The 26,440-nt window shown below is 33.7% G+C and overlaps 1 protein-coding gene across 2 annotated transcripts in view; it reads left to right on the top strand.

Moving 5' to 3' along the window:
- NBEA (neurobeachin) overlaps positions 1 to 26,440 on the top strand; it is a 514,417-nt gene that overhangs the window by 307,402 nt on the left and 180,575 nt on the right. For both annotated transcript variants that reach the window (XM_032190243.1, XM_032190252.1), the window contains exon 39: positions 18,398 to 18,522. In XM_032190243.1, the coding sequence (XP_032046134.1) occupies positions 18,398 to 18,522 (125 nt within the window). The remainder of the gene's footprint in view (positions 1 to 18,397; positions 18,523 to 26,440) is intronic.

The raw sequence follows: 26,440 nt of genomic DNA, 5'->3' as shown, positions 1-26,440 counted from the left end.
AAATGAAGCAAGAAGTCCTGAAAGAATGAAAGTAATGAAAGAGAACAGACCATTTATTGCCTCAAGTTGGTCATTAGAAATGGGGTAAAAAAACTCCTTCATGCACACATGCTCTTAAACCATTTATGACTTTTCAGCACTTTAAGAGTAGCTCCTTCCCAGGGTTCATGTCCCACAAAGTTTGGAAAACAATATTCTGGGTGAGGCAGATGCATAGCTTGGAGAAAGTAAGCAAAAAAATGCCATCACCAAGTTGCCTTGAAAGACTGAGTCCAGTTCTTTCTTGTCTCTCTTCTTCCTACTTTTGAACTGCTATAATTTTGTCTCTTCTCATCTTGTTGTTTGCATATCACAGTTGTGAAGAGTTTTGATTTTTTGGTTTCTTGGATCCAGAAATTTGGCTACCCATGTTTTGAATGGAGAGCACATCCTTTTGTTTCCAGATGCACGATTCCTTCCTCCATTAAGTGTCTGCCTCAATACTGATCCAGTCAGTCAGCTTTCCCTTCTGGTATAATAGATGGATTTGACATGCTGTTCTCACTTCTGATCTTCTATGCAAACTCTGGCAAGAATAGCTTAAATAAATATATCAACTCTTGCCCAGTGAACGTGTACAGGACAAAATCAGCTGAATTAGAATATTTGAGGATTGTAATTCCTTTTGATGAGAAAGTTATTATATATGTATTATTACATGTATTATTCATAAATCATATTATTTACGATATATATATATACTGCTACTGACACTTCTTTAACTATAGTATATATTTAAGAACATACAGCCAAATATAGCCAAATATATATTCTATATTTTAATTCTAAAGCATACTCATAGGAAGTCATACCATACATTATCAACTGAACAATGAAAATATATGGAAAATATATGGAAAATGCAGAATAATACATATGGCCCATAAGTTACATATTTGTATTACAGCCAAGGGAAAAATCATTTATTTCTAAATCATCTGTTCCAAAATTACTTAACAGATTAAGTGGTTAAAAGGAAGAAAACTATTTAAAATTATATCTAGGTTCAGAAAACTATTAGAAGTTATATCTATGCATAGTCAAATGCTTTGTATGCAAAGATTCCTTAAAATCTTCAGTGCTTGTTTCTCAAAACCCACAAAAATAGGGATTTTTTCAAGAGAAAGAGAATTAAGGTTTCTTTCTATGCTGTCTTTTTTTTTTTTTTTTTTTTTTTAATGTCATGTCTGCTTCTCCTCCCATGATTTTTGCAGAGCCAAAAATAAATTATTAGGTCATGTTGGTATATTTTGGGATGTTTTATAGAAGACTATTTCTATACTTCTAAAGAACATTTTGATTATCAGAAATAAAGTATAAATAGAACAGTTTTGATTTGCTTGCCAAGCTAGTTTCTTAGTTTTTACAAATATTCCAAACAACAAGAATAAAATTAAATTTAAAATTAAGATTACTTCAGCATTTATTTGATAGTGTAGTAAACATAGCCTCTGTCAAAATTCTATAGCTATGCTACTTAGCAAATGTTTACTTCATCAACACAAGTTGCATGTGTGGAGAGTAATACTTTTTATGCACCAGTCAGGATTTTCCACTATTTGGGCCAACAAGGTTTTTGTTTCAATTATTAAGAACAATAATACATTTAAAGGTAGATCTGTGTGCTTTGTCTTAATTTATTCTGTACTTCCATATGATACTTAGGAGGAAAAAATAAAAATAAAAATAAAAGTAAAACATACTCACCAGAAGGGTAAAATTTCAGACTTTTATAAATTTTGATTTCAAAGATTTCTGATTGCCAAGCTTGAAACAGCATTTTGTAAAAATTTAATAAACAGCTCTGCTGTTTATGACAGAAATTGCTTAGGTAAAACTTCATTATTTACTTATTAGGCTTTGATTACTCTTGCTGTTGGTTGACAAGTTTCAAGGAAGCTAATTACTTCATCTCATTGCCATTTTTATAAGTTAGCATTTTTAAAACAGTTGCAGCTTGAGTAATTTATAGAGGTTTAAAACAGTAATTCATTATGGGTTTTTAAGAAATAGTGTGTTTATAAGAAAATTAAAAAAAAAAAAGAAAGAAAAAAAAAAAAACACACTTAAAGCTGTGTGCCCTAGTTTTAGAATAACATTTTACAAATATCTAGATACAACAGGTTTTTTTCCTTCTGATTAAAGATTTTGAGGGACAAAATTTCTGTTCCTGGATGCTATTGACTTTAAGCTGTGATTCATGAACAGGACTGACTGATGAGATAATCAGTCCTAGCTGTCTACCCCAATCCTTCTGTGTATGTTGAAAGCACAGCTTTCAACTAGATTTTTGAACAAGTCATTACTTGTTTGCTTTTGAAACTGGGCTGTAACTTATAGGTAATCAGCTACTGTACTCAGTAGCTTCTTCAGTGTTTCTTCCACATGAAATTCAGGTATCTCAGTGTACATTTGGAATAGAGTAGACACTTGGGGCAGCATCCTCATCTGCAGTCAGTTATCACTACATATAAATTGGAGGCTTTAGTGTTTGACCTTTAAATAAACCAATGACACCAAAGGATGCCCACTTTGAAAGCTTGGGAATATTTTTTCAGTTGTTCAATCACAGTAACCTTAGCTGAAGCAACTTTTATCTAGTGTTTAACTTTGTTTAACTCTTCCAGAATTGAACATAAGTCACAAAAATCTAGCTTTTTTTTTTTTTTTTTTTTTTTTTAGAAACTCAAAATTTATTATATATTATTTTTAATATGATAGGTAAAAATCTCTAGAAATACAGCAGCGGCAGAAAAAAATGTTCTTGTAAAAGGTATCTGTTTTATCAGAACATTTGCAAAATCTCAGAACATCTGTGATGTGTTGATGTGGACAGTATAGTACTTTTATATCAAGGAGGGACCCCAGTGATAACCTCCAGCTTTGCTTATGTTACCTGTTTGGTTTTTTAACACAATGTAATGAAATATTATTGCCATTCAGAATTCAAAAGGAGAATGGATTTATTTTTTATTTTCTTTAAGGAAAATTAGGAAAAACCTCTATAAAGAGTCTGGTAGGGTTAATTTCACTCAGAAGCAAAATATCCTATCACTTGCATAAACAGAGAAGACAGCACTCATGCAGAGTGCAAAAGAAGGAGGGTGTCTTTATGAGATTCTTCTTTTGTCTTGCCTTTTCAGTACTAATCCTGAAAGCAAACACCACTAAAAAACAATTAGACAAGCAAGGTTTGGCTTTTTATGGAGTTATTATTGGTTTGGTTTGTGTGTTTTTTGTTTTGTTTTGTTTATTTGTTTGGAGGGAGGAACTTCTGTGCAAGGAGTCAGAGAATAAGACACTACATTAGAGGCAAAGTAGAGTAGAACACTACCAGAGAGTGTTCTTTACTTTCCATTGGTCATAACACCAGTTTATGTGGTGTTTCTGCAACCAACTCTTCGCCTTCATGAGATGGAATTGAGTCACCATGCTTCTGACTGAAAATGTACTTTCATATTCTTGGCTGAAAAACTGAACAGAAGTAATGACGTGTAGTATCAGACAAATGCTCTCTGCAGAATTGATGCTGGAAGAATATTTAATGTTTGAAGCCAAAAGTATGAACTGCATCAAATACTTGATTAAAAAAAAAAATGCAAAATTTAATTTTATATTTTAGGTAGTATCATAACTTTATTAAAGTTAACATTGTTCAAAAACAGCAACTTTATGGCAAAATCAGTAGTTGCCATCAAACATTTTCTATTTAGTTTATTGAATCAGCTTTTTACTTTATTAAAATTAAGATATATCCCGTGATGTTTGTTATGGAATTATAGTAGTAAAATAGCGAAGTATTTTCAAGACAATTTTACCAAGTTTTCCTATTTCTGAGGATTCATTTACTGTGTTCAGAGGGCAGCCACTTTTATTTGTCTGTTGTTTTATATACAAGATATTTCAGAAGCTAAATAATATTGCTGCCAGCAGGTGGTATACTTGTACAAAACAGAATATGATTTGAATAAAAATTTAGTTTTGAAACTTTTTTAAATCAGAAAACAGTAATTTAGTTAAATCTTTTGGTTAAAAAAAAAAAAAAAAAAAAAGGAGTAAATTAATATGAAAATATCTTCCATTTTTACTTTTATTTTTTTAAATGAATAAAAACCTTCACAATTTTTCATTTTGAAATTTAATTTTTGTTGTCATGTTTAATTTCTTCACATTAGGAGTGCATAATTATATTTTCAGTGTGACATTATAACAGACATAACAGCCAAAATATAAAATAGATGCTTTTTTTTATATAATTTAAATTGGAAGTTCATTTGAAAGATACTTTTTGTTTGATTTTTGTGTCAGTAAATCTTTGAGATATTTCTACCGTATGAATAAGAAAAGCCATACACTTGACATGAACTTAGTAGGTACATACATTGTACTTTATCTTTGACATCTCCAATTATGCTTCTAAGTCTAAACTATTCTGTCTGTATTTTTGCAATAACTTAAGAAAGAGAAAGGCAACCTCATTTCAACATTCATATTAACTAGTTGTAAAGTGGCATTATGATATTTATGAAATCTTACTAAGTATGATACTGCGCTGAGATTACATGACACTAGAAGTACACTTAAAATAAAAATGTCCTAAAATACTCTATATTGCTTCTAAACATCTTCCAAAAGTGAATTTGACTCAAATTATCATTTATTTGAAACTTCGTTTTATTTGTTCTTTGGAGTGATGACAGTCTGAAATAGAAGAAAAATTCTGAAATAGAGATCTGAGTTAAACCACAGAATGTTGTTCCAACTATTTTTTTTTCTTAAAAAGTAATGTTATTATGTGCATTATTTTCAGTAACCTTAACGTTTCTTGCATTTTAGTGTTTCAGGGGATACAATTTATTATTCCTAGAATTCAGTGCAATTGCATTCTTTTATAAATGATTTTTTGTTATTAAAAAAACAAAACCAAAAACAAACAAACCAAACCCACTATGGTGATTCTGGCAAGTCAAACACTGAGAATTTATGTATCCTCTTTTTAAGTTGCCTCAGTTGTTCATTCAGTGTCAATGGATTAACTTAAAAGTAACTGAACATAAAACTGAAATTGAGGAAAACTGAATTCTTTCATCTAGCTCTACTACATGTAGTGTCCTACTAATGTGCATAAGGATTTTGATAGATTTGCCAAAGCTACCTTGCATTCCTTTAAATTTATAATTCATGCTAAACCTATTTAATAATTTAAAAAATACCTTTAGTTTTACCTCATAGACATTTAAGTTATTGTCATTTCCATTGCTAATTTTCTAAGCCATATTTGGCACATATATTTTTGTCTCCTTTTTTATTTTTTTTTTCTATATAGCTTTATGTTTAACCTTCTTTTCCTGAAATCACTGTCTCTTGGTACAAATTTAATATTGCTCAACAATAAAGCAGGCATTCCGGAAAGAAAAATTCAATCTGGGGAATAAAGGTTATTTAAAAAAAAAAAAAAAAAAAAAGGTATTAAAAAATAAATAAACAAATCTAGACAATCAAGCTAATTTTTAGCCCTTCTTATTCTATGTTCATGATCAGTTTGTTCCTTCCATCATTCAGACTCTTTGCAATATAGCCAATATTCCCGAGCCCTTTACAAATTGTCTGCATTTTATATAAACTTTCCTGTTGATCAGAGACAAGTTATCTGGCTATAACATATCCTCTAGAAATTAACTGCCTTAGAACTTTGTGTTTTGGGTACTATTGTAGCTAAAAACATCTCTATTACCACATCTTCCCTTTTGCACCTACCTACACAACTTTCCTTTCTGACTTCATTTCTAACTGAAGATTTTTACATCTGGAGAGATTTTTATTTTCAGCTTCCCCTTTATAATTTTCTTCTTTTGAACTTGAGTGTTCTTATTTTTTTCATCCAAATTAAGTTGCAGGAGTTGGAGAGTTTTCTTATGAGTAGCCAATTATCTGTTCATCTCAGCTTTGTCCTTCATTATTAATGTAAGAACATTAGTAACATGATCATAGGAGAGAAGCTGTGATGGCAATTTATTTTGCTTTTCAAAGGTGACTCCTCTGCTCCTTTTGTGATGATTACCTGCAGTATTTTCTGTTACTCACTTTTGGTTTGTCTGTGCTCTATTTCACACTTGTTTCAAAGTTATATATAACTTTAAATATTTAATAATGATATTGTACCAGTAATTTGAAACCAGGAGCAGGAGTTATGGCTGATATAAATGAAGAAGGTGGAAGACCATTGAATCAAACAGAACAAGGTAGTTTTTTTACCATATGATCCAAAAACTCTTTCAAGTCAACTATAGCTTTTGCATAATGCTGCAAGAATTTATTCAGGATTTACAAGTATGAAAACATTACAGTAAGTTCCGATACATGTGAAGGGAGGAAAAATCAGTTTCAACTATGAGATAGTAACTATCTAGAATCTCATCAGAATGTGCATGTATCTCTCCATCTACACACTAGTAATCTGATTAGCAGAATATGCAAGCTAAAAGACAATTTTAGATCTTTACTTACTGAAGGTAAAATACAAGTTTAGATATTGGCAAACACAAACTAATTACAAGAAACAGTGCCCCAAACTAAACAATCAACAAGAAATTATGTGAAAGTTAGAAATGTAAGGTTTCTGAAACAAACCTTAGCTCTTAGCTCTTACTGGGGAAAATGGAGCATTGAGTTTTTGGCACTACTAAAGTTCTGCAGAACTCCTTTGGAACAATTTATTACAGTATTTGCTAGGAATTGCCCACCATCAATAAACATTAATCTGGTAATAAGAGGGAATCTCTGTAAAGGGAGAGATATGAAGAAGAAGAAGAAGAAGAAGAAGAAGACCAATTTGATAATTAAATTAGAGTTCTACATTGTTAGAACCAAATGGCTTTCTATGAGCTCCAAAGAAAGTTAAGCTAACAAAAAGTGGAATGACTCACTAAAATCATCTGGCATGCTATGAAATGAGTTGGTACCTGCATCTTCAGATCTTCAAAACAGTGTGACATTTTTCAATATTGGTAAATTAAATAGTAATTTAAATTGTAGCTCTGAAATTATACTAGATGACTACAAAATGGTAAGGAAAACCATTGTGTCTATGTAACAAAAATGTGGCTTTCTAGTTTAGGGGAATTTACAAAGTATGTCAACAAAATAATATTGGAGAGGAATCTACAGCTGATTTAAAAGTATTTTGATTTGTAAAAGACTTTTGACAGACTTCCTCAAATTAATAATTCAGATGACTGTAATTAAATGAACAGATTTAGTAGTGGATTAGAAACTATTGTTTAGTGAGAGGGGAGAAAAGTCAGGAAATAGCAGTAGTTAGAAATAGTTTCTGTTTTTACACTTGATTAAAAAATTAAGCCTCATTATTTTGAAGTGCTAAATGAGATATATCAAAATTTACATCTCTAGATAAATCTACATCTAAAATTTACGTCTCTAGATAAATATTGTGTTTTCAATAATATGTTAGATAATCTATAATAATTTGCAATTTGTGAATTTGAGATACTTTTATTAAAGCCAATGAACTACAGAAATCTGTGAAGTTTAAGTCTGGGGGATTAGGGTTGATCTTTGGAGTTCTGAGATTACTTTACAAACTTTAAATTTAAAAGTAAAAGGGAAAAAAGTATTAATTTTGACACAACTGTTAATACATGCGGCACAATTTACCAGCCGATTACATCCTAGCAGACCCCCAGGTTTCCCTTTGGAGACTAGAGAATGGTAGAAGTTTTTAACAGATAGGAAAGAAATTTTGAAGATGTTCAGTTCTGAAGGACAAATGCAATTCATAACCTGCAGACTTTCACAGAGATCGGTATTTGTGTTTCGTAGTTTTACTAGGTTGTTGTTTGGTTTGGAGGGTGGGATGGGGGAAAAAGTAGGACTCAATAAAATTTCTTAAATTACCTTTCACTTACTTCTGGGATACTCTCTTTTGTAATTGCTCAATGTTAATAGAACAAAAACATCAAAATCCTGGACCACTAGTATCAATTAAAGGTTTTCTGTTGACTTCATTTATGTTCAAGTTTTTAGCTATTAAAGTCTGTATAAAGAAAAGCAGAGTTGCCATTTTCAACAGATGAGGTGCTGCAATACAATTTATTTAATGTACTTATTAGAAATTAATAAAGAGGTGAAGAAAGAGTATGTACCAAAATCTATAAATCACAGAGCTTCTTTAAAATGAATGAATCTGAAAACAATTGATTTGAAGCCTATTGATGTTGATGAGGGTGTTTGTGTTGACTCCAGTCAGTTTTAGATTAAGCATATTGAGAAAAATTTAGGTGAGACCCAACAAAGTTACATGGATCAGTGAAATGATAACAGATGAAATTAACTTTAGACAAACTAAATATACCTTTCAATAATTAATTTGAAAAGTTTAGACACTGATATTCTCAAAGGGCTGAAAGAAAATAAAGAAATAGAGGTTTTGTTCTTTGTCGTCTAATATCTTCATTATGAATCCATCCAAGAGAGTAAACAGCTATTTTATCTATCATTAACATTTAGGAAAGCTGTAGCCCGTTAGTTGGTGATGCTAGTCATTATGACGCTATCTTCGTGCATACAGGATTTACAGATGAAGAGCACCCTTACAGCAATCCCAGCCAAGGTGGTAGAAGAGTAATTCAAATAATTATTTTTTTTTCATTTTTCACAATCTCAATTGCCCTTACAATCTCTTCTTCACATCGAACATCCTTGATAATGCATAGCAAGATTTACTGTTAAAAAGGAACTGAGTAGCTCAGCAGTTAATAATGTTAGAAGCAACAACCAGGGTGTAATGGCAGACAGCAAGAAAGGAAAATTTACTGTAAGTTATCTTTATAATAGTATGTACTCTTAAGATTGGGTAACCACTGGTATTAACATCAAAATCCTTCAGATTTTTTTTTTAACTCCATTTCTTGCACCTGTAAATGGTAGTTGTTTTTATTATTTGCAAGTACTTCTCTCATCTCATCCACTTTCACAGTTATTTCTCTTCTAGTTTCTATAGTCATTGGTTTTCTTCTCACATCTCTATTCCTTATATTCCTTATATTCTCTATTCCTTATATTTCTTACTACTCATCCATTTTTTTTCAACTTGTTGTTTTTTTCTCACCAATCAATAATTACATTTCAAACCTTTCATCTACACTTCTCAATTTCTTTGTCTCCCTATCTGTTGCCTTTATAGTTTCCCATTTCACGGTATCACAGAAAATAGTCTGGAAGAAACCTTTACATCTGTTCTGTTCCTGTGCTGTTTTACTCCAGTAAGATTACTCCAATGAAAATTACCTATTGGTTAGATCCTATTACTTTTCTTTTTGAAATTCCTTGCTGCCTAATTCTAGACTTTCCTACCAAGTCAATTTCCTTTCTTATTTGTAGTGTTCTGACTCTGACTGTCTACATTTCTGCTCACATTTCAGCAGTTGTTCCTGTCTCACCTCTCCTCTTGTTTTCATTTTTCACTTTTTGGCAGCCCTACAGACAAGGTACAACTCTCATGTCTCATGACACTTCTGCATAAGGTTTCCCTGGCATGCCTTCTAGCCATGCTGCAGGGATTTAAGTCATCTAGCTGGACTGCTGGGCTCTCCACACTACTTCCTCTATCTGTCAGTAACTAGGACACCACCTGCTTTCAAATTAGCAGCCAGCTCTGTTACTTCCTCCCTCCTTCCATTGCAGCTAGTTTGCTGCAATGATTGAGGAAAAAAAAAAAAAAAAAAAAAAAAAAAAAAAAAAAAAAAAAGAGTAAAAGACAGTGGCTATCCCCCAAGAAATGCTATCTGTAAGCAATCCTATAGGCATGCCTTATTTGCCCACTGACACACCTTCATCTCTTCATCTTCATCACCATACCTCAGTATTTATTACCAGTGCTCTTCACTTGCTCTATATGTTCTTCATACCCTATATTTCTGCTGCTATGTCACCTCACTGGTTTGTGAATGTAGCTTCATCACACTGGACTCATATCCTAAGCCTTGAAGCCCTGCTTCCAATGTGTATCATCCATGTGACTTTCCTAGGACACATTCAACCAAATTCTTTCACAAAGTTACAGTATGAAACTTCTCACACAAAAAATGAGTTACTCAGCCTAATATCCATAAAAAAAAAAACTACTAAAAGATTAAATACTAGCCACATTTCCCTGAATATTTAGCATTTTTCTATTTAGATGGTAACATCTTGTTCAAAGACATTTTTCCCTTCTGCTATGAAACTCTGCGAAGTGTTCTCCTGATATGTAACAATGATAATCCTTTTTCATGTGTACTTAGGAAAACAAATGTTGTTGTTTATTAAAATGCCTAAAGATTTTTTTAATGTTTATTTACAATATTTTTACCGTCCTTACGATTTTCATTGCATTAGATGTCTCTCAGGTTTATAGGCATCTTTATTCCCCATGCTGGTATTTCCAGTTTTTAGGCTTATTAGTATTATCCTTTTTTAACATTTTTTTTTTTCTGGGAGTCTAGTATGTTATTTGAAAAAAAAAAAAAAAAGTAATAAAACTTTAAAACTTTGTGATTTTTTTTTTTAACAACAACAACAAGAAAAAAGGCTTTTTTGCATGTGTAGAGGAGTTATGTTAATTAAAACTTCTGATGTTTGTTTCCAATCAGGTACATCAAGGCTTAATTTTCTTTTACTCATGGGATGGGATTTTTTAATACCTGCCTCACACTTTCTACAACCAGCAGGCACTGCTTCTGTTTTCAAGCACAGTCAGAAAAACTTCACCCTAATACAATTATTGTATCTGTTGATACGCAGTATTTCCTCTATTGTTGTTACAGAAGTCTTTTATGATTTAGATCTTCTGGCAGACAGATTTATATTTTAGCTTATACTTTTTAACAAATACATATTCCATAAGTAATAATTTGTTGTTTTGTCATTGTTTGTTTGTTTGTTTGGTGGTGGTGCTTTTGTTTTGTTTTGTTGTTTTTATTTTATTTTATTTTTGTATTTCAATTTTTTTTTACATACTAAATATTAGGGATTTTTTTATATGTGTTTCCAATGTACATTTCTTCCTCTTTTGTCAAAACATAGTCATAATTCCAGACTCTGAAAAGAATGGGGTTTTCTCTTTAAAATATATTACAGAAAATAGAATAAAGCTAATTCTTACAATAATAGATCATCAATTCCTTCTTTTATATGCAGTTTCCCACTATTACAAAGACTATGGATTCTCTGGCATCCCTCCAGTTCTGTGACCCACCTCTTTTTCCAAACAACTTTTTCCCCTTCCCCCATGCCTTCAGGCTTGTTCCTCTTCATTAGCATATTCAAACTTAATCTCTTCCATCTGGCAGCCCATCATTTGGGCTGCAGTCTGAGGATCTTTTATGGACATGTGTTCTGCTGCTATCCACAGTTTGTGTTTGCCTCTAGTTGCTGTAGCTGTAGGTGACATAGAGAAAAATGCATCTGTAGCATGCAGTATGAAAGTGAAGGCTCCCATGCAACACGTGCAGGGATAGCCATGAAGCTGCAGTCACAGATGCTGGATGTCCACAGGGTGTGCAAAGATTTGCTGTTTGGAAAAGCTAAGATTTGTAAGTAATAGAAAAAAAAAAAAATGTCATTCCTATACACTTCTTCAGAGCTGTGGCCGAGGGATTTAACAGAAAATCTTTGAAAAAGTTTTCTTTAACAAGTCTGAGCTACTAAGACATTGGGAAAGACAGGAAGGACTTTGCTGTGTAGGCTAGCTTGGTACTTCTTTGAATTGTGGCAGAGAGCTCCACAATTTCTAAAAAGAATACATGTTGGGCTATCGGAAATACTTTAGTCTGTCTTAATAATATTTGTCCCAAAATATATGGAAGGTGTGTGTGTTATTGTAGCAGTGTATTATACAGAATTCTGGGTGATTCTGACTTCTAGAGCAACATGCTTTTAGAAGTGCAGGTCTTTTTAACATCTTTGCTGGGGACATGGATAGTGGGATCGAGTACAACCTTAGTAAGTTTACAGGTGGCACCAAGCTGTGTGGATAGGTCAAAACACTGGAGGGAAGAGATGCCACCGAAAGGTATCTTGACAAGCTTGACAGGTAGGAATGCGCAAACCTCATGAAGTTCAACAAGGACAAGTGTAAGGTCCTGCAGTTGGGTCAAGGCAATCCCAAGCATAAATACGGGCTGAGCGATGAGTGGATTGAGAGCAGCTCTGAAGAGGACTTGGTGTTGCTTGCTGATGAGAAGCTCAACATGAGCTGACAATGTGTGCTTGCAGCCCAGAAAGCCGACTGTACCCTGGGCTGCATCAAAAGCAGCATGGACAGCAGGCTGAGGGAGGTGATTGTCCCCCTCTACTCTGCTCTTGTGAGACCCTACCTGGAGAACTGCATTCAGCTCTGGGGCCCCCAGCACAAGAAGTACATGAATGTACTAGAACAAGTCCAGAGGAGGGCCACAGAAATGATCAGAGGGCTGGGGCACCCCTCTTAGGAAGACAGGCTGAGGGAGTTGAGGTTGTTCTGTCTTGAGAAGGCTCTGGGGAGACGTTATAGCAGCCTTCTGGTAACTAAAGGAAGCCTGGGGAGGGATTCTTTATCAGGTAATGTCGTTATCAGACAAGGTGTAATAGCTTTTAAGTAAAAGAGGGTAGATTTAGGTTAGATATTTGGAAGAAATTCTTTCTTCTAAGGGTGATGAGGTACAGGAACAGGTTGCCCTGAGACGCTGTGGATGCCTCATCTCTGGAAGCATTCAAGGTCAGGTTGGATGGGGCTTTGGGCAACCTGGTCTAGTGGGAGTTGTCCCTGCCTATGGCCTATGGCAGGAGGTTGGATCTAGGTGGTCTTTAAGGTCCCTTCCAACCTAAACCATTCTATTATTCTTTGATTCTGTGAAGACTTTAAAGCTGTTTGATCCTATTTACTAAAATCCATGTTTGCTATCTGGTGTAGCAGAAGACTACTTTGCCTTTCCATCTCATGCTGACCTTTCACAAGTTCAAATGCTGTTTAAAGGAGGAGAATATATACAGTGAGCTGCTAAGCAGGCACAGATGATGATAGTGGCAGTGAAAAAGAATTTGTAATCCTTCAATAACTGTGTTAAAACAGGGTGTCGTGGTTTAACCCGGCCGGCAGCTAAACACCACGCAGCCATTCGCTCACCCTTCCCCCTCCCTCTCTGGGACGGGGGAGAGAAATGGAAAGTGAAGCCCGTGAGTTGAGATAAAGACAGTTTAATAAGACAGGAAAATAATAATAATAATAATAATAATAATAATAATAATAATAATAATAATAATAATAATAATAATAATAATAATAATAATACAATGATGATAATAATACTACTACTAATAATATGTACAAACAAGTGATGCACAATGCAATTGCTCACCACCCGCTGACCGATGCCCAGCTTAACCCCGAGCAGTCCGGCCCCCTCCCTCGGCTAGCCACCCCTATATATTGTTTAGCATGACGTCAGATGGTATGGAATACCCCTTTGGCTAGTTTGGGTCACCTGTCCTGGGTCTGTCCCCTCCCAGCTCTTACTGCACCCCCAGCCTGCCTGTTGGCAGGACAGAGCAAAAGGCTGAGGTGTCCTTGGCTTGGTATAAGCACTGCTCTGCAACAATTAAAACATCGGGGTGTTATCAGCACTCTTCTCATCCTAAGCCAAAACACAGCATTCCACCAGCTACCAGGAAGAAAATTAATTCTGTTCTAACTGAAACCAGGACACAGGGTTTATTTCATTATAATGTGTATGTATTGTATAAAATACCATACATCTGAAATTTTGGATTAAGTTTTCACTGTGCACTCCACTTCATTATTAGTAACATTGTAATATCAGTAGGTTCATACCAGTTCTTGTGATGAAAGTGATGATAAGGATGATAAAGGTTTATATTAGGTTATACTATAGTTTGTAAGGAAAGTATCTTTACAGTTAAGCTCATGAAATAGACCTCTTTGGGTCATGTGTTTTAGAGTACATTTTAAGCAATTTCAGTTAAAGGAACACAGGTATACTTGTTGTTGGAAGTATTTAGAAGTAGCTCACAAATAACGCTATGAACCTCAGGTTAAAAATAATAATAAAATAAAATAAAATAAAATAAAATAAAATAAAATAAAATAAAATAAAATAAAATAAAATAAAATAAAATAAAATAAAATAAAAATAATTTAAAAATCATTATGATATGCCTAATACACACTTTTTCATTAAAACAAGCCTGACTCAAAATGTCACTTAAATGCTGTAAAATACAAGCAAACGAGAAACTGAACGTAATCTGATTGGCTATGGAAATAGTGTTTGCTACACATCATTAAGAAAATAAAAGCTTCTTCAAGTATTGTACTTGTTGCAGAAATAAATTACTAAACTAACTTGATGTAATAACAGCAATTCTAGGAAAAATAGGTTGTAGCATGGGGGACAATTTGCAGACATGCCCTTTTCTGACTGACTTGTATCTAGTACCTAGAAAGTGTATTTCAGCTTGATTTTCAGACAGGACTTAAAACTGCCTAGCATTTATCTAGATTCCTGAAATTAATTAATTAAGTAAGTAAGTAAGTAAAGCCTGAATAATATACACAGGATTAGAATATAAGTATTTGTAAAGTACTGTCATTAAGGAGTTAGACAACTTGATTGAGTCTGAATTGAGGACTGAATTGATTCAGTCCTTATCTCCGGGCTTTTAAAGCAGGCAGCTTTCTTAGCTTTAGGCTAAAATTTGTGCCACAGTCTTCTCCTTCACAGTATATTTAATCTAATCCAAGGAAAGATGTAACAATATATTTTTAAGAAAATCTCAACGTAAGTCTTTCTATAATATAAGTGATGAAAATCAAACATTCAAAGTTTTCAAGCCTCTGATTTCTTGCAAGCAATAGCAATAGCATAAGGAGAAAATTTAATCACTTTATTAAATATGCTGCTCAATAAATAAGTCAATAGTAAATCTGAAAGTAACTGGTTAAGATCCAGAAACCTTTTGTTTAGGGTCCAGGTATAGTCTTCAACACAGTTTATACTGCAATACTATAATTCAGTCCAGTGCTTTATTCCATGAGCCCAAGACATCTCTGCCTTAATGGCAGTACTTGGCAGCCTGATAACTTTGTAGTGTTTAATTCCAAGCTGTATATATGAGTTACTCAGAATCTGCTGTTGTTCCAGGATTTATCCAGTCTTTTTTGCTGTTGTTTTGTTGTTGTTGTTTTTCTCAAAGAAGTTGAAAAACAACCAACCAAACAAACAAAAAAAAAAAAACAAAAAAAAAACCACTATTTTGCTGCTTTTAGTAGTCCCCTAAGATACTATATGTGCCTTCATCACTGCTTACCTAACTCTGTTGAGCAGACCTTTGTTGGCTTGCATTATATTGTTCAGAAAGATTATTGCAGCAAAACATCTGGTGGCAAATACTGTGTCTACCCTAGACAATTTCAACAGTTCTGCCACTCCCTGTGGGTGTTTTCTCTGAGAAAGGAAAAGTCTTTAGAAGGATTCAGATTAAAGTATCTCAGGTTCTGTTATTACTGATTAGAGCTGGTTCATATATGCAGCAGCTATGTTCATTGACTTCATGCCATTCATATAACTTCTCTTTCCTAGATGTTATGTGTACTCAAGCGTCACTCTTAAGCTTTTATATTTGAAAACTGATTTCGAACTTGATTAAATCAGTAAATCCTACAAACTCCAAAATGCATGGACTTTGAACTAGAGAGAACAAAAGGCATCGTTTCCCTGAAAGAAGACAACCAAGTAGGGAGATGGAAGCTTGTCAAAACCTCTGCCTCTTAATAAATAACAAAACTGTGACAACTTTCTCATCTTGTTACTCTTCTCATGCATCATCTTCATACAGTCTTCCCCATGCAGAAGCTTTCCATTTTTTCATTTGTAGAATGAAATACTCTTAGAAGAAATTATGTCAGAATCTTGGTTCGATTATACATAATTTTGCATAAAGGTCTGACACTATGCCTACTAACAAAAATGTGCTTCTGGCCTGCTGCTACCTGATGCCCTGAGGTGCTGCTCTGTATATTTATCTCCCACTGCATCTGGCTGCAAGCTGGCAGAGACTGCAAGCTGCAGTTTTAGGTTAATAACATTGTGGGGTATGTTTGGGTAGAACAGTCTAGGAAGAAACTTCAGCTGTGTTTTAAACAGCCATGTCATTTGTGATTAGGAATACGTTATGTGTACTATTATCTCCGAATTTTTATTTTGCACCATTATTTCAGATTAGTTCAGTATTTCAGATGTCAAGCCCTGGTTAAGTTATAACCTTTTGGGATCCCCAAAATAGACTTTCTCCTCTGACAATTTTTTCATTTATTTACTTATGACTTCATTGAAGTAGTGACTTTAAAATCTGTTTTAGAGTCACAGAATCAGGTTGGAAAAGACATCCAAGATCATCTAATCCAATCTTTAAATCATCTACTCCAACCTTTTACTTGCAGCTGAGAATATACAGTATCCTTCAGGCTGATTAATGAAATAAATGTATTACCAGATTAAACACAGAACAAATTAAAAAATTAATATTCTTAGTCTTTGAATATTTTTAATTTAATAAAAGGTTTTTAACTCTTACATAATTGTGTCATTTTATCAACTTAATTTTAGTGATGAAAAATACAGATTCACAGAACTCTTGCTTTTTTAAAATAACTTTCATTAATGTCTTTACTCCTGTTTCATTATTGATTACTCTTAGATGGATGTAAAAAGGGAAAGTTCTCACCTTTTAAAAACAATGACTATGATAAAAAGCCTTTATTTTTATCTTTCATATCATGAGTTTAAAACAGAGTCTTGAACTCTACAAGGAGATTTTAAACTCTGTCTTTAAGCCATGGGTCAGCTGTCTGCACATTTTTGCATTTATAACACATAGTGATCAAGTGTACTTAGCAGTCATAATAAAATTATTCAGTACTCAGTGTAGGAGGGTAAATGATGGACTGATACTTCAGGCTAACAAGACATCTGTGAGCAAAAACTGTATCAGTACAAAAAAAAAAAAAAAAAAAAAAAAAAAAAACGTAGTCTATTACTTAGCAAGAAAAATGTGGTACTCAGGATAGCGAGGTATTTATGTCTCATCGCATGCAAGCCAGGCCATTAATATTGCACCATCCCACTGTGGGAGCTGAGTCACTACTGCCTCACCTTTATGCAAGATAGTCTGAATTGCTCTCAATGAGTAAGCAGCTCCTGTTGAACTTCTGAAGATGCCTTCTCAGTGACTGTAGCTACATAAAATAATGCCTGATCCTCAAAGCAACATCAAGAGTAGGACCTTCAAGCAGACACGAGAAGCATATAGTGAAACTGTTGTTCAGAGTACAAAAAATACATTGAGTAAAAATAATAAACTAAAAATGTGTGCTACTTCTGAAAATGTGACTAGGAGGTATTCTGCTACATCCATGCCCCTTGTTCTGTGTCCTTCAGAACTGCATACTTATAATGTTGACATGGGAGATGTTTGTGTTGATAATGTCAAGAAGTTTTCTGATACGGAGTTGGTCATTTCTGTAGAAGTGAAGTTAAATACCAGATGATTACATATATATGTTTTGAGTTGAACATAGATTAACATCGGTTTATATCATTCTACAGTGCTTTAATATTGCTTTTGAATGTAAAAAAGCAATGTAATGCAAAGATGGTCATGGTTGTTAATGACTTGTATTAGCTGGAAGCTATAAAATCATCCTAGTACTCTGTTAGTGCTGGACTAATAATTTACCAAGACAATTACCACATGGTGGAATCTTTTTGCTGCTCTAATTCAGTGTTATTAATAATGAATAAAATTGCAATTTTCTCAGGTTGCTAGGGGCAGTAGGGAATTATTTCAATGAATATTTCAGCACATTAGTTTAATCATAGTTCCACAAAATTCAAGTGGGCAATATTTTATACTTCTAAGTTCAGTCTGCTAAGGGACCATAGTCATTAAATTGCAAACTATTTGCACTGAGGTCCATTCTATGATTTACAAGCCTTGTTAAAAACACTGTAAAAGAAAGCAAGCTGTGCCATTAATACTTGTAATTTGATGCTGCATTTGTTAATGGGCTCAGTGTGATTAATGTTTTTAGCAGCAGGCAGAACATTTTGAGACAGGCAGTGCTGAGGTTTATAATGTATAAATGCATGTAAAGAAATGTTAGAATATTGGAAGTTTTAGTAATATGTGTTTTTACAAGATTGTATTCCAGAAATAGAAAAGCAGTAGTGAAATTATAGTATAATGTATGTAAATACAGTTCAGGCTGTGGTAGGTGCTGATGTGTGTGTTCTTTATTTCATAGCCAACTGCATGACTTCTGGCGTTTGGATTACTGGGAAGACGATTTGCGCCGGCGGAGGCGATTTGTTCGCAATGCTTTTGGGTCTACTCATTCTGATGCTCTTCTGAAAGCTGCAGTGGAATATGGTCAGTACAAACTCCTACTTAAAAAAAATGTTATGAATTTTTCTTCATGTCCATGAATCCCTGAGAATAGCATCCCTCCTTTTTTTAAGGATAGTGCTGAGAATTCCTAGAACATTTTCTTAGAAAATGAATTCTTTCAGTTCTTATACTTTAATGAACCAACAGTTGTGAGCTTGGGGGCTGTTATGTTTTCTAATCACCAGGGGATTTACATCTCTGGCATTCCCAGATGTTAATTTTGAGACACTGGTAAAAGTAACCAAACTTGTCTCTCCCAAGTGACAGAACAAAACTGTTAAGCCACCAAACTAATGTGTCATAATAGTTCCATTGGAGAGCTCTAATGAATAAAATATTAACTGTTTTAAAAAAACATATCAGATGTTTTTATCTTAGCATATTCTTAGCCAAAATTTTTGTTTTGTTTTGTTTTCTGCAAACCATGAAACACCTAACAACTTGCTTAAAGAATGCATTTTGAGGATGCTTAGGATTGAATAGACCACATAGGAGATTCAGTCTTTGAATTTAAGGATTAGATGATGATTGATTTTCATGGAGAGGTAGCTGAGGTATAAAAGAGGAGGGAGGAACATGCTTGTAAATTCCCTTATATCATCTGAAAATTTCATGTGTTTAGTGACTTCTGTACAGCAGACTGAACCTGAGTACTCCAAATGTCTAAAGCAAATTTACTTCTCACATTTAAACTGGTGTAGCTCTCTAGCATATCAAAGATGGAGATTTGTAAAGAATTTGTAAAGAATCTCCAGAATATTTTTTCTTTCCTTTTTTTTTTTTTTTTTTTTGTTTTTTAAATCTGCAGTACTGGAAAAAAAATATCCTGGGATTCTGTAGCATTTAGCAATGAAATTTTGCATCACTTATTAAAAACTGAGGAAATGGAAGTAGTTTGTCCAATGCATGTTAAACGTTTCAGTTGATTGTAGCCCTTGTAGTCAAGGGCTAATGTTGCCAGGAGTTCTGAATGTGACAGATATAAAGGTAGCTCTGCGTAACCTATGTATTTCACCAGCTTTGCTGGTTGTTGAAGCAAATAGCTGGGATTCAAACAAGGTTAGACATATAAATGAGTGTCTGCATATGTGGTTATACTAGGTAGTGTAATTTAATACTTATTTAAATGCAAAGGCTATCATGTGCAGAACTTCAGGTCATTAACTGTTCACCAGTTGGGTTAAGACGTCACTCCAGTAGTATATATTTGACAGAGGGTTATTTCAACCACAGTATTCCAAAACATCAAAACGGAGATCTTATCAGAGGCAGATGCAGAATTGTGCTAATTGCTATGTTGCCTTTGTAAGAAAACTATTTCCTTTGAAATATATTTCCTTTGTAAGAAAAATAATCATTAAGACTGAGGGCTTTCTGCTTTATTTAGGCATAAAAACTTTTAAAATATTTACTTTTAAAATTGATTAATAATCTTAATTTTAGATATTAAAATAGCATTAAAACAAGAAGAAATCCGATTTATAAGCTAGAATGAAGTTTTAAGCTTTGATACTATCCAGCTTTCCGTTTATTTTGATGTCCTTGTTTCTTGCATTTTATAGTAAGAATGTTTTATCTTTGGGATAAGATTGAGCTCAGAAGATGGTGGAAGTATGTTTTTTTGTTTTGTTTTGCTTTATAAGAACTATAATACAAGTTGAACTTAAATGGTTTTATTTTAGAATGTTGCAAAGATTACCTCTCAGTGTAGTTTTTATGGTCTGGTATATCAGTGGAGGTGACAGCTGCCTGGTAGCAGAGCTAGCCTGCAAGATAAAGCTACAACCAAAAGAAATAGAAAAGCTGAAGTAGTAAGAGTTTCATACTGTGTTGTTTCTATATAGTTTCATAGTACTCACCTGTTAGTGTATTCAACATACGGGAAAATTAACTCTCAAGTATTTTTAGAGGTGGTATGCATCCTGGTTACATTAAAAAAAAAAAAAAAAAAAAAAAAAAAAGAGAGAGAGAGAGAGAAAAAAAAAAGTTGTCCTGTTTGCAGAATTAAATAATTCTGAATATAACTTTTTCATGTATTTACTAAAATTAATGTATGGAATTTTTAAGCAGCATGCATTAATGTTATAGTTCATGGATTCTAGCTACATGTACTTACTTTTCAGAGGCTAAGCCTTTGGATTTTAACATTGAAACTTTTAGCTGACCTTTCTCTGTAAGAAAACATCCTTAACACTGATGTTATTTTTATGCCTCTTGGTGTTACTAATGAGTTGAATAATTTATGAGGTTGTCATGTGAAAAGGATTTGGTGCAGTTTGATGTACCTTTAGCCTCTGGTGTTGGAATGTGATTAAGAAAGAGCTGGAGGCAGATTTTTTTTTTTTATTTATTTTTTTCCATAGGGCTTAACTTTCATTGTATTTTTTTATTAGCTTTGTTTTGTTAATTTTGTTTGGAACACTTTGATAGTAAAATGCTCCTAGCTTCCAACACTAAGCATGATATCATAGTACAGAAAGAATTTAAAACAATTAAAAAATATATTTGTGCTTAGTTTTCCAGTAACACATTTTTTCTTGACCTCAGATACTTTGTGAGAAATAAAAAAGCTATTAATCAAAGCAAAATTTGTTGGATTTTTGTTATATTAATATAAATTTTTCATCTTGACTGATACCTCTAGCACAAGAAATTGTATACTGAGCATCAGTAAAATAGTGGAAATATAAATATTTGTTATCTATGTTGACTGTCAGTTATCATTTAGGATTTTGTGCATAAATACTGCAGTGGAGGAATGTTTAGTCAAAGCCTAAGTCAGCAAGCTCCTCTGTATCTACGATCAAAGGCATCAGCTTAAATAGGTCTGATCAGGCATTGCAGAGGAGGGCAGGCAGTTTCAGATGAGCAAAAATCACCAAGCAAAAATGACAAAATTAATCAGTCTTTTATTTGGCAGTAAATAATAAGATGTGCTGAGGATTGCAGATGAGAGAATTTCCAGATTCCTTGGAGATGTGCCTGCTTAACACCTGATTTATCTAAGCTTGCACAGCCATCAAGATGACCTTGATAAATAAAAAAAGTGCTCTACAGCTACTCTACTACTAAATCAGAGATGATGTTGGATGTCTGGATACTGTAATTATGTAATACTTGCAGTCATCAAGGAATGGAAAATTCTTGGAAATGAAAACTATGTCTGTGATCTATATGTTTGTTTTAGAAAAAAAAATTACAACAGATGTTAATATAACATAAAGAAATAAAAACAAATGCCTTGAAGGGCTAAAAAAATAAAGTGTTAATTTTGTCTGATAAGGGCCTTCTTAATATAGGAAGCATTAGCTGTTATCTGCTATATGTAAGTAGTATTCTCTCAAAAATTCTGCTACAAGACAAATGGGTAAAACTTTTTAACTACAGGCTGTTACTCAGCCATTGTATGCATGCTCAGATGTCTGTTTTTGATAAAATACAAATATGCATGTATGTGTGTATGTATAGATATATACGTGTGTTCAAAGTATATGGCAAGTAAAAAGATTTCAAAATTGAAAAATTATAACATATTCCTATAGCTATACACTTAGTTGTCCTTTGAGACTGTCAGAACAGAGTCATAGCAGCATTTACAGGAGATGAAGTGGAAAATTTTTCCCTTTGGATTACTCTCTTCCATTTCTAGCTATTTGACATTAACACTGGGTTTTACATCCATTTCATATCTGTATGTAAAATTCAAGCCTAATTATTTCAGAATTTTATCTGCTGTACCCTTTTGTTTTAGTTAAATTTTTACTTCAATAGATCCATGGATTCATTTTTCCCCTTTTGTGAAGCTAATGGGATCCTATTTACTAAGTATTAAAGTGAAAGGCATAAACTGGGATTTTGAACTACTGAAAAGTTTATGTAGAGTTTTAATTTTATTGACATTTCAATGGATTTAGAACAGTTCTTATTTTAAGTTTAGATGGAGCTTCAATGTGGTTGATTAAACTGTAGATTAAAAAGAGGGGAGGAACAAAAGAATGTGCAAGACATTTTAGACTCTATTCTCTTCCCCAAATTTTGCTACCTATAAATGCAGAAAATATACAACCATGACCCAATTCACAGTGATTCTGCACATGTGGTGAAAGAACTGTCTCTTCTAGTTAATCACCTTAACAGTTTACAGTCATTGGAGATTAGTATAGACGAGACACTACTGTACCACCCTGCACAGTGAAACAGAATACTACTCCACAGAGGTCAACTTAGCAAAATAGTGAATTTATTAAGCTTTGGTCCTTCAGCACTTAAAGATAGTGTTCCACAAACCATTTGCATGTAGACGTGATCCAAGAAAAGCCACATTTTCTAGTCTGCAGTGGAGGTAATGGACTTGAATAGCTCAGTGGTTATGTTCTAAACATTTGTATGTAAGCTGGTCAAGTATTTCTAATGTCTTTGCTCAACAATATTTGGCCTGTTAATCTGATTATCATGACAAATCCTGAATGCTTAGAATGCAAAACAAACAAACAAACAAACAACTAAACACCTTTGTAATCTAATGTGTAATTCATTCAGGTTTTAAAACAAAGTTACAGATCTGTCTTATAAGTGCAATATGGCAATTGCATTTGAACTTGCATATTTTAAGTTTCTCATGCTTTTTTATATATATGGACATCTAATTAAAAACCTTCTTTTAAGAGCAGTTTTAACTGAAGTAGACTATATCTGACTCCTGGGAGTTGTCTTCACTGCTGTAAGTTTCAGCAAATATTGTATATGCTTATCATTAGAAATAGGATTTGATTATATAAACTGAGTTAGAGAGCATCAATTTCTGAAGTCTGAAATGTTCAAATCTGAAATTTACTTTCATAAAATAACCTGGAGTTTGATAGACTTTCAAAGAACTGTAGGCAGGATTCCATCAGGCTGCTGAAGGACTTACATACCTAGAATGTTTAGCTTCAAGCAAGTGCAACCTTAAAAGGTGTGTGGATTCCCTACTATGAAACTGAGTCTGAAATCCGTGTAAACCCGTGCTCAAACCAGGGTCTGTCTTCAGAACAGGGATTTTGGCTGTCTCACATCGGGCCCTATATCAGTATTAAATTTGTGAGGATCTTCAGTATTAAAGAAAAATGTACCAAGCTGAACTTCCAAGGACTGTAACTCCAAAGTGACCTCTCAATGCTGAAAAGTCCAGAGCAGCTCCTCCTGTCCATCAGAACTGCTGTGCTCATCATTTCTGCAGTTAGTGTTAGAACAAGATAGAGGGAAGACATTCCAGAGAAACTGGTAAGAAGTTGGTTTCATTTAGCATGCACCAGATATTGTTCCAGAAAGCTGTTAGTGTTTTATAAACAAACTTATCATGACATTTGATAAGGGATAAGACATTTTAAGAAATAAAAATGTCCTATGAACTGTGTGTGCTCAATTTCTTCATCTCTGTTCAGAAGCTTTGCTATGAAATCAAATGCTTAATTCTAGGAAGTCTGAATGCCCACTTGAAGACTAGTTTTTCTTTCTGGGACTTCTTAATTAAAACTCCACCACATTTTTCAATAAGTTCAAGAGTGCCAGTCAAAGTTGCAGAGTATATATATATATCTAAGAGTATTTACTTTTTCTCAGCTTCACAAGGCCCTCTAACTTTATTACCTTTGACCCATCTCTGGTCTGTATTTATTCAAAATACCATATCTACCATAGTTCCAGAACAGTCCTTAGGGTCTGTCTCAGAAATGCAGATTTCAGTCCTATTTTAAAGAGAGCAGGATTTTTCCAACAACTAATGCAAAACTGTAAGCAATTTGAAGATAGCTGATACAGAATCATCACCTACCAGAATTTTGCTAGCAGGACCACTAGATGCATAAAAAATGTTATCTAGGCATATCTAGTGAAAGCATTCTACGTGTACTATGTAAGATATGAAACACCAAAATATGCTTTCAGTTTTGTCTATTAATATTGTTTTCCATAATATGTCTATATGAACAACTTTACTGTAAGGGCCATAGTTGAAATTGAAGATCTTTTTGTAGTTTTTGTTTGTTTGTTTTTTACATTTACATTGATTCCTAATCTGATTCAGATATTCTTTAAATATTCTTTGCTTCATCTGGAAGAGACAAGGCTCAGGATGGGGGAAGTCTTGTAGTTGTGTATAACCTGTTGGGAGAGAGTAAAGAAGATTCTTCTCAGTGATACTCAGTAAAAACATTTTATTTATCCTCATGGTAGTAAAACAATGGAACAGGTTGTCTAGAGAAGCTGTGGAATCTCCATTGTTGGAAAAACTGAAAACCCAACTGACAATGGTCCTGGGCAGCCTTCTGTGGCTGACCCTGATTCAGAAAGGGAGTTGGACTAGACAGTCTTCAGAGGAGCCTTCCAGCCTCAAGAGCTTATATCTCAATGTTCAGGACTAATCTCATGCAACTTCTCATAGACTCAAAAAAAAAAAAAAAAAAGCAGAAACATTTAATCAAAAATAGGTAATTCTCAATATCAAGTTACTTTCACCTGTTCACCAGGACTCTCGGGTCCTTTTCTGCAAAACTGCCTTCCAGCCGGGTGCCATCCAGCAGTACTGGTGAATGGAGGTGTTCCTTCTCAGATGCAGGACTCTGCACTTATCCTTGCTCAGCTGCGGAAGGTTCCTGTCAGCCCACCTCTCCAGCCTGCCAAAGTCCCTCTGGGTGGCAGCATGACTCTCTGGTGTGTCAGCCACTCCCCCTAGTTTTTCATATGCAAATTTCCTTAGGGTGCCCTCTGCCCCATCATCCAGGTCATAAAATACTTCTAATATCAGTTTTCTCATGGACAGTATACTATTACTGAAACTGAGTTTATTGTGCCACTTGAGCCACTAAAATGTTTTTGATAGTTTGGTAGGAGAGTTTAAGGGGGTGGAGGGGTATTATTGTTGTGTTGTTTTTGTGGTTTTTTTTTTTTTTTTGACTTCTTTAGTGCTCTATCCTGCACTGTCCTCCTGAAAATTAGTCACACACACAATGTCATAAAATACATTGTTCTGAGGAAATGCAGGTGATGACCCTTATCTCAGATAACTTGCAAAACTATTATTTATTTAAGTAATGTCATATGTATGAATGTTAAACAAAAAATAAAGAAAACAGAAGCCCCCGACTAAAAATAAACCACCTTCATTCATCCACTACATGCCCGCTTAATTTTAGCCTGTAAGTTTACAAGCTAAGAAGTAACTGTGAGTAGTTTTAAGTTTCTTCTTTATGGGCAGAAAACACATATGTTACATGATGTTCAGTAGTAAACATCTTAAGAATATGTATGCATTCATTAAGTTAATCCATAACAATGCTTCTACATGTCATCAAGTAAATCACCTCGATTCTTTAAAAGTAATCATGCAGACATGAGACAAATGTGTAAGCAATTCCACTTCATTTGGAGCACCATTTTCTTCCTCTTTTCTTTGTTTGACTCTCTTTGTCTCCATTAGACTAATTACCAGCCAAGTGCCCCTTATAAGAAGAGATGCCCAATGTTAGATATATGATTTAATATTAATAAAAGAAAAATATATTGAATGTTGACATCAAAAATATTATTGATTTTCTTTCACCTAAAATAAAATTCTTATAACACAACTTCCTTTCAGTACATGTATTAACTTCCACATCTGATTGTGAAATCTCTAATGTATTCTAAATGAGTTTACATCCAAATTGTGTGCCTGAAGAAATCACAAAAACCTGTGTATTTATTGAAAGCATAATAATTTAAGATTTGCCACTACATATTTATAACTGTAGCCCAACAGTGCCATCCACTGCTTTACCAAATAAACTTCCAATTATTTCATCCTCACTGGATTTTAGGGAAAACATTACAAACACACACACACACACACACACACAAAATAAAAATGTATTTTGCTAAGGTT

The sequence above is a fragment of the Aythya fuligula genome, chromosome 1, assembly GCF_009819795.1.
Source record: "Aythya fuligula isolate bAytFul2 chromosome 1, bAytFul2.pri, whole genome shotgun sequence".
NCBI lineage: Eukaryota > Metazoa > Chordata > Aves > Anseriformes > Anatidae > Aythya > Aythya fuligula.
Note: the sequence above shows the minus strand (reverse complement) of the source record. Positions and strands in the feature narration are given on the sequence as shown.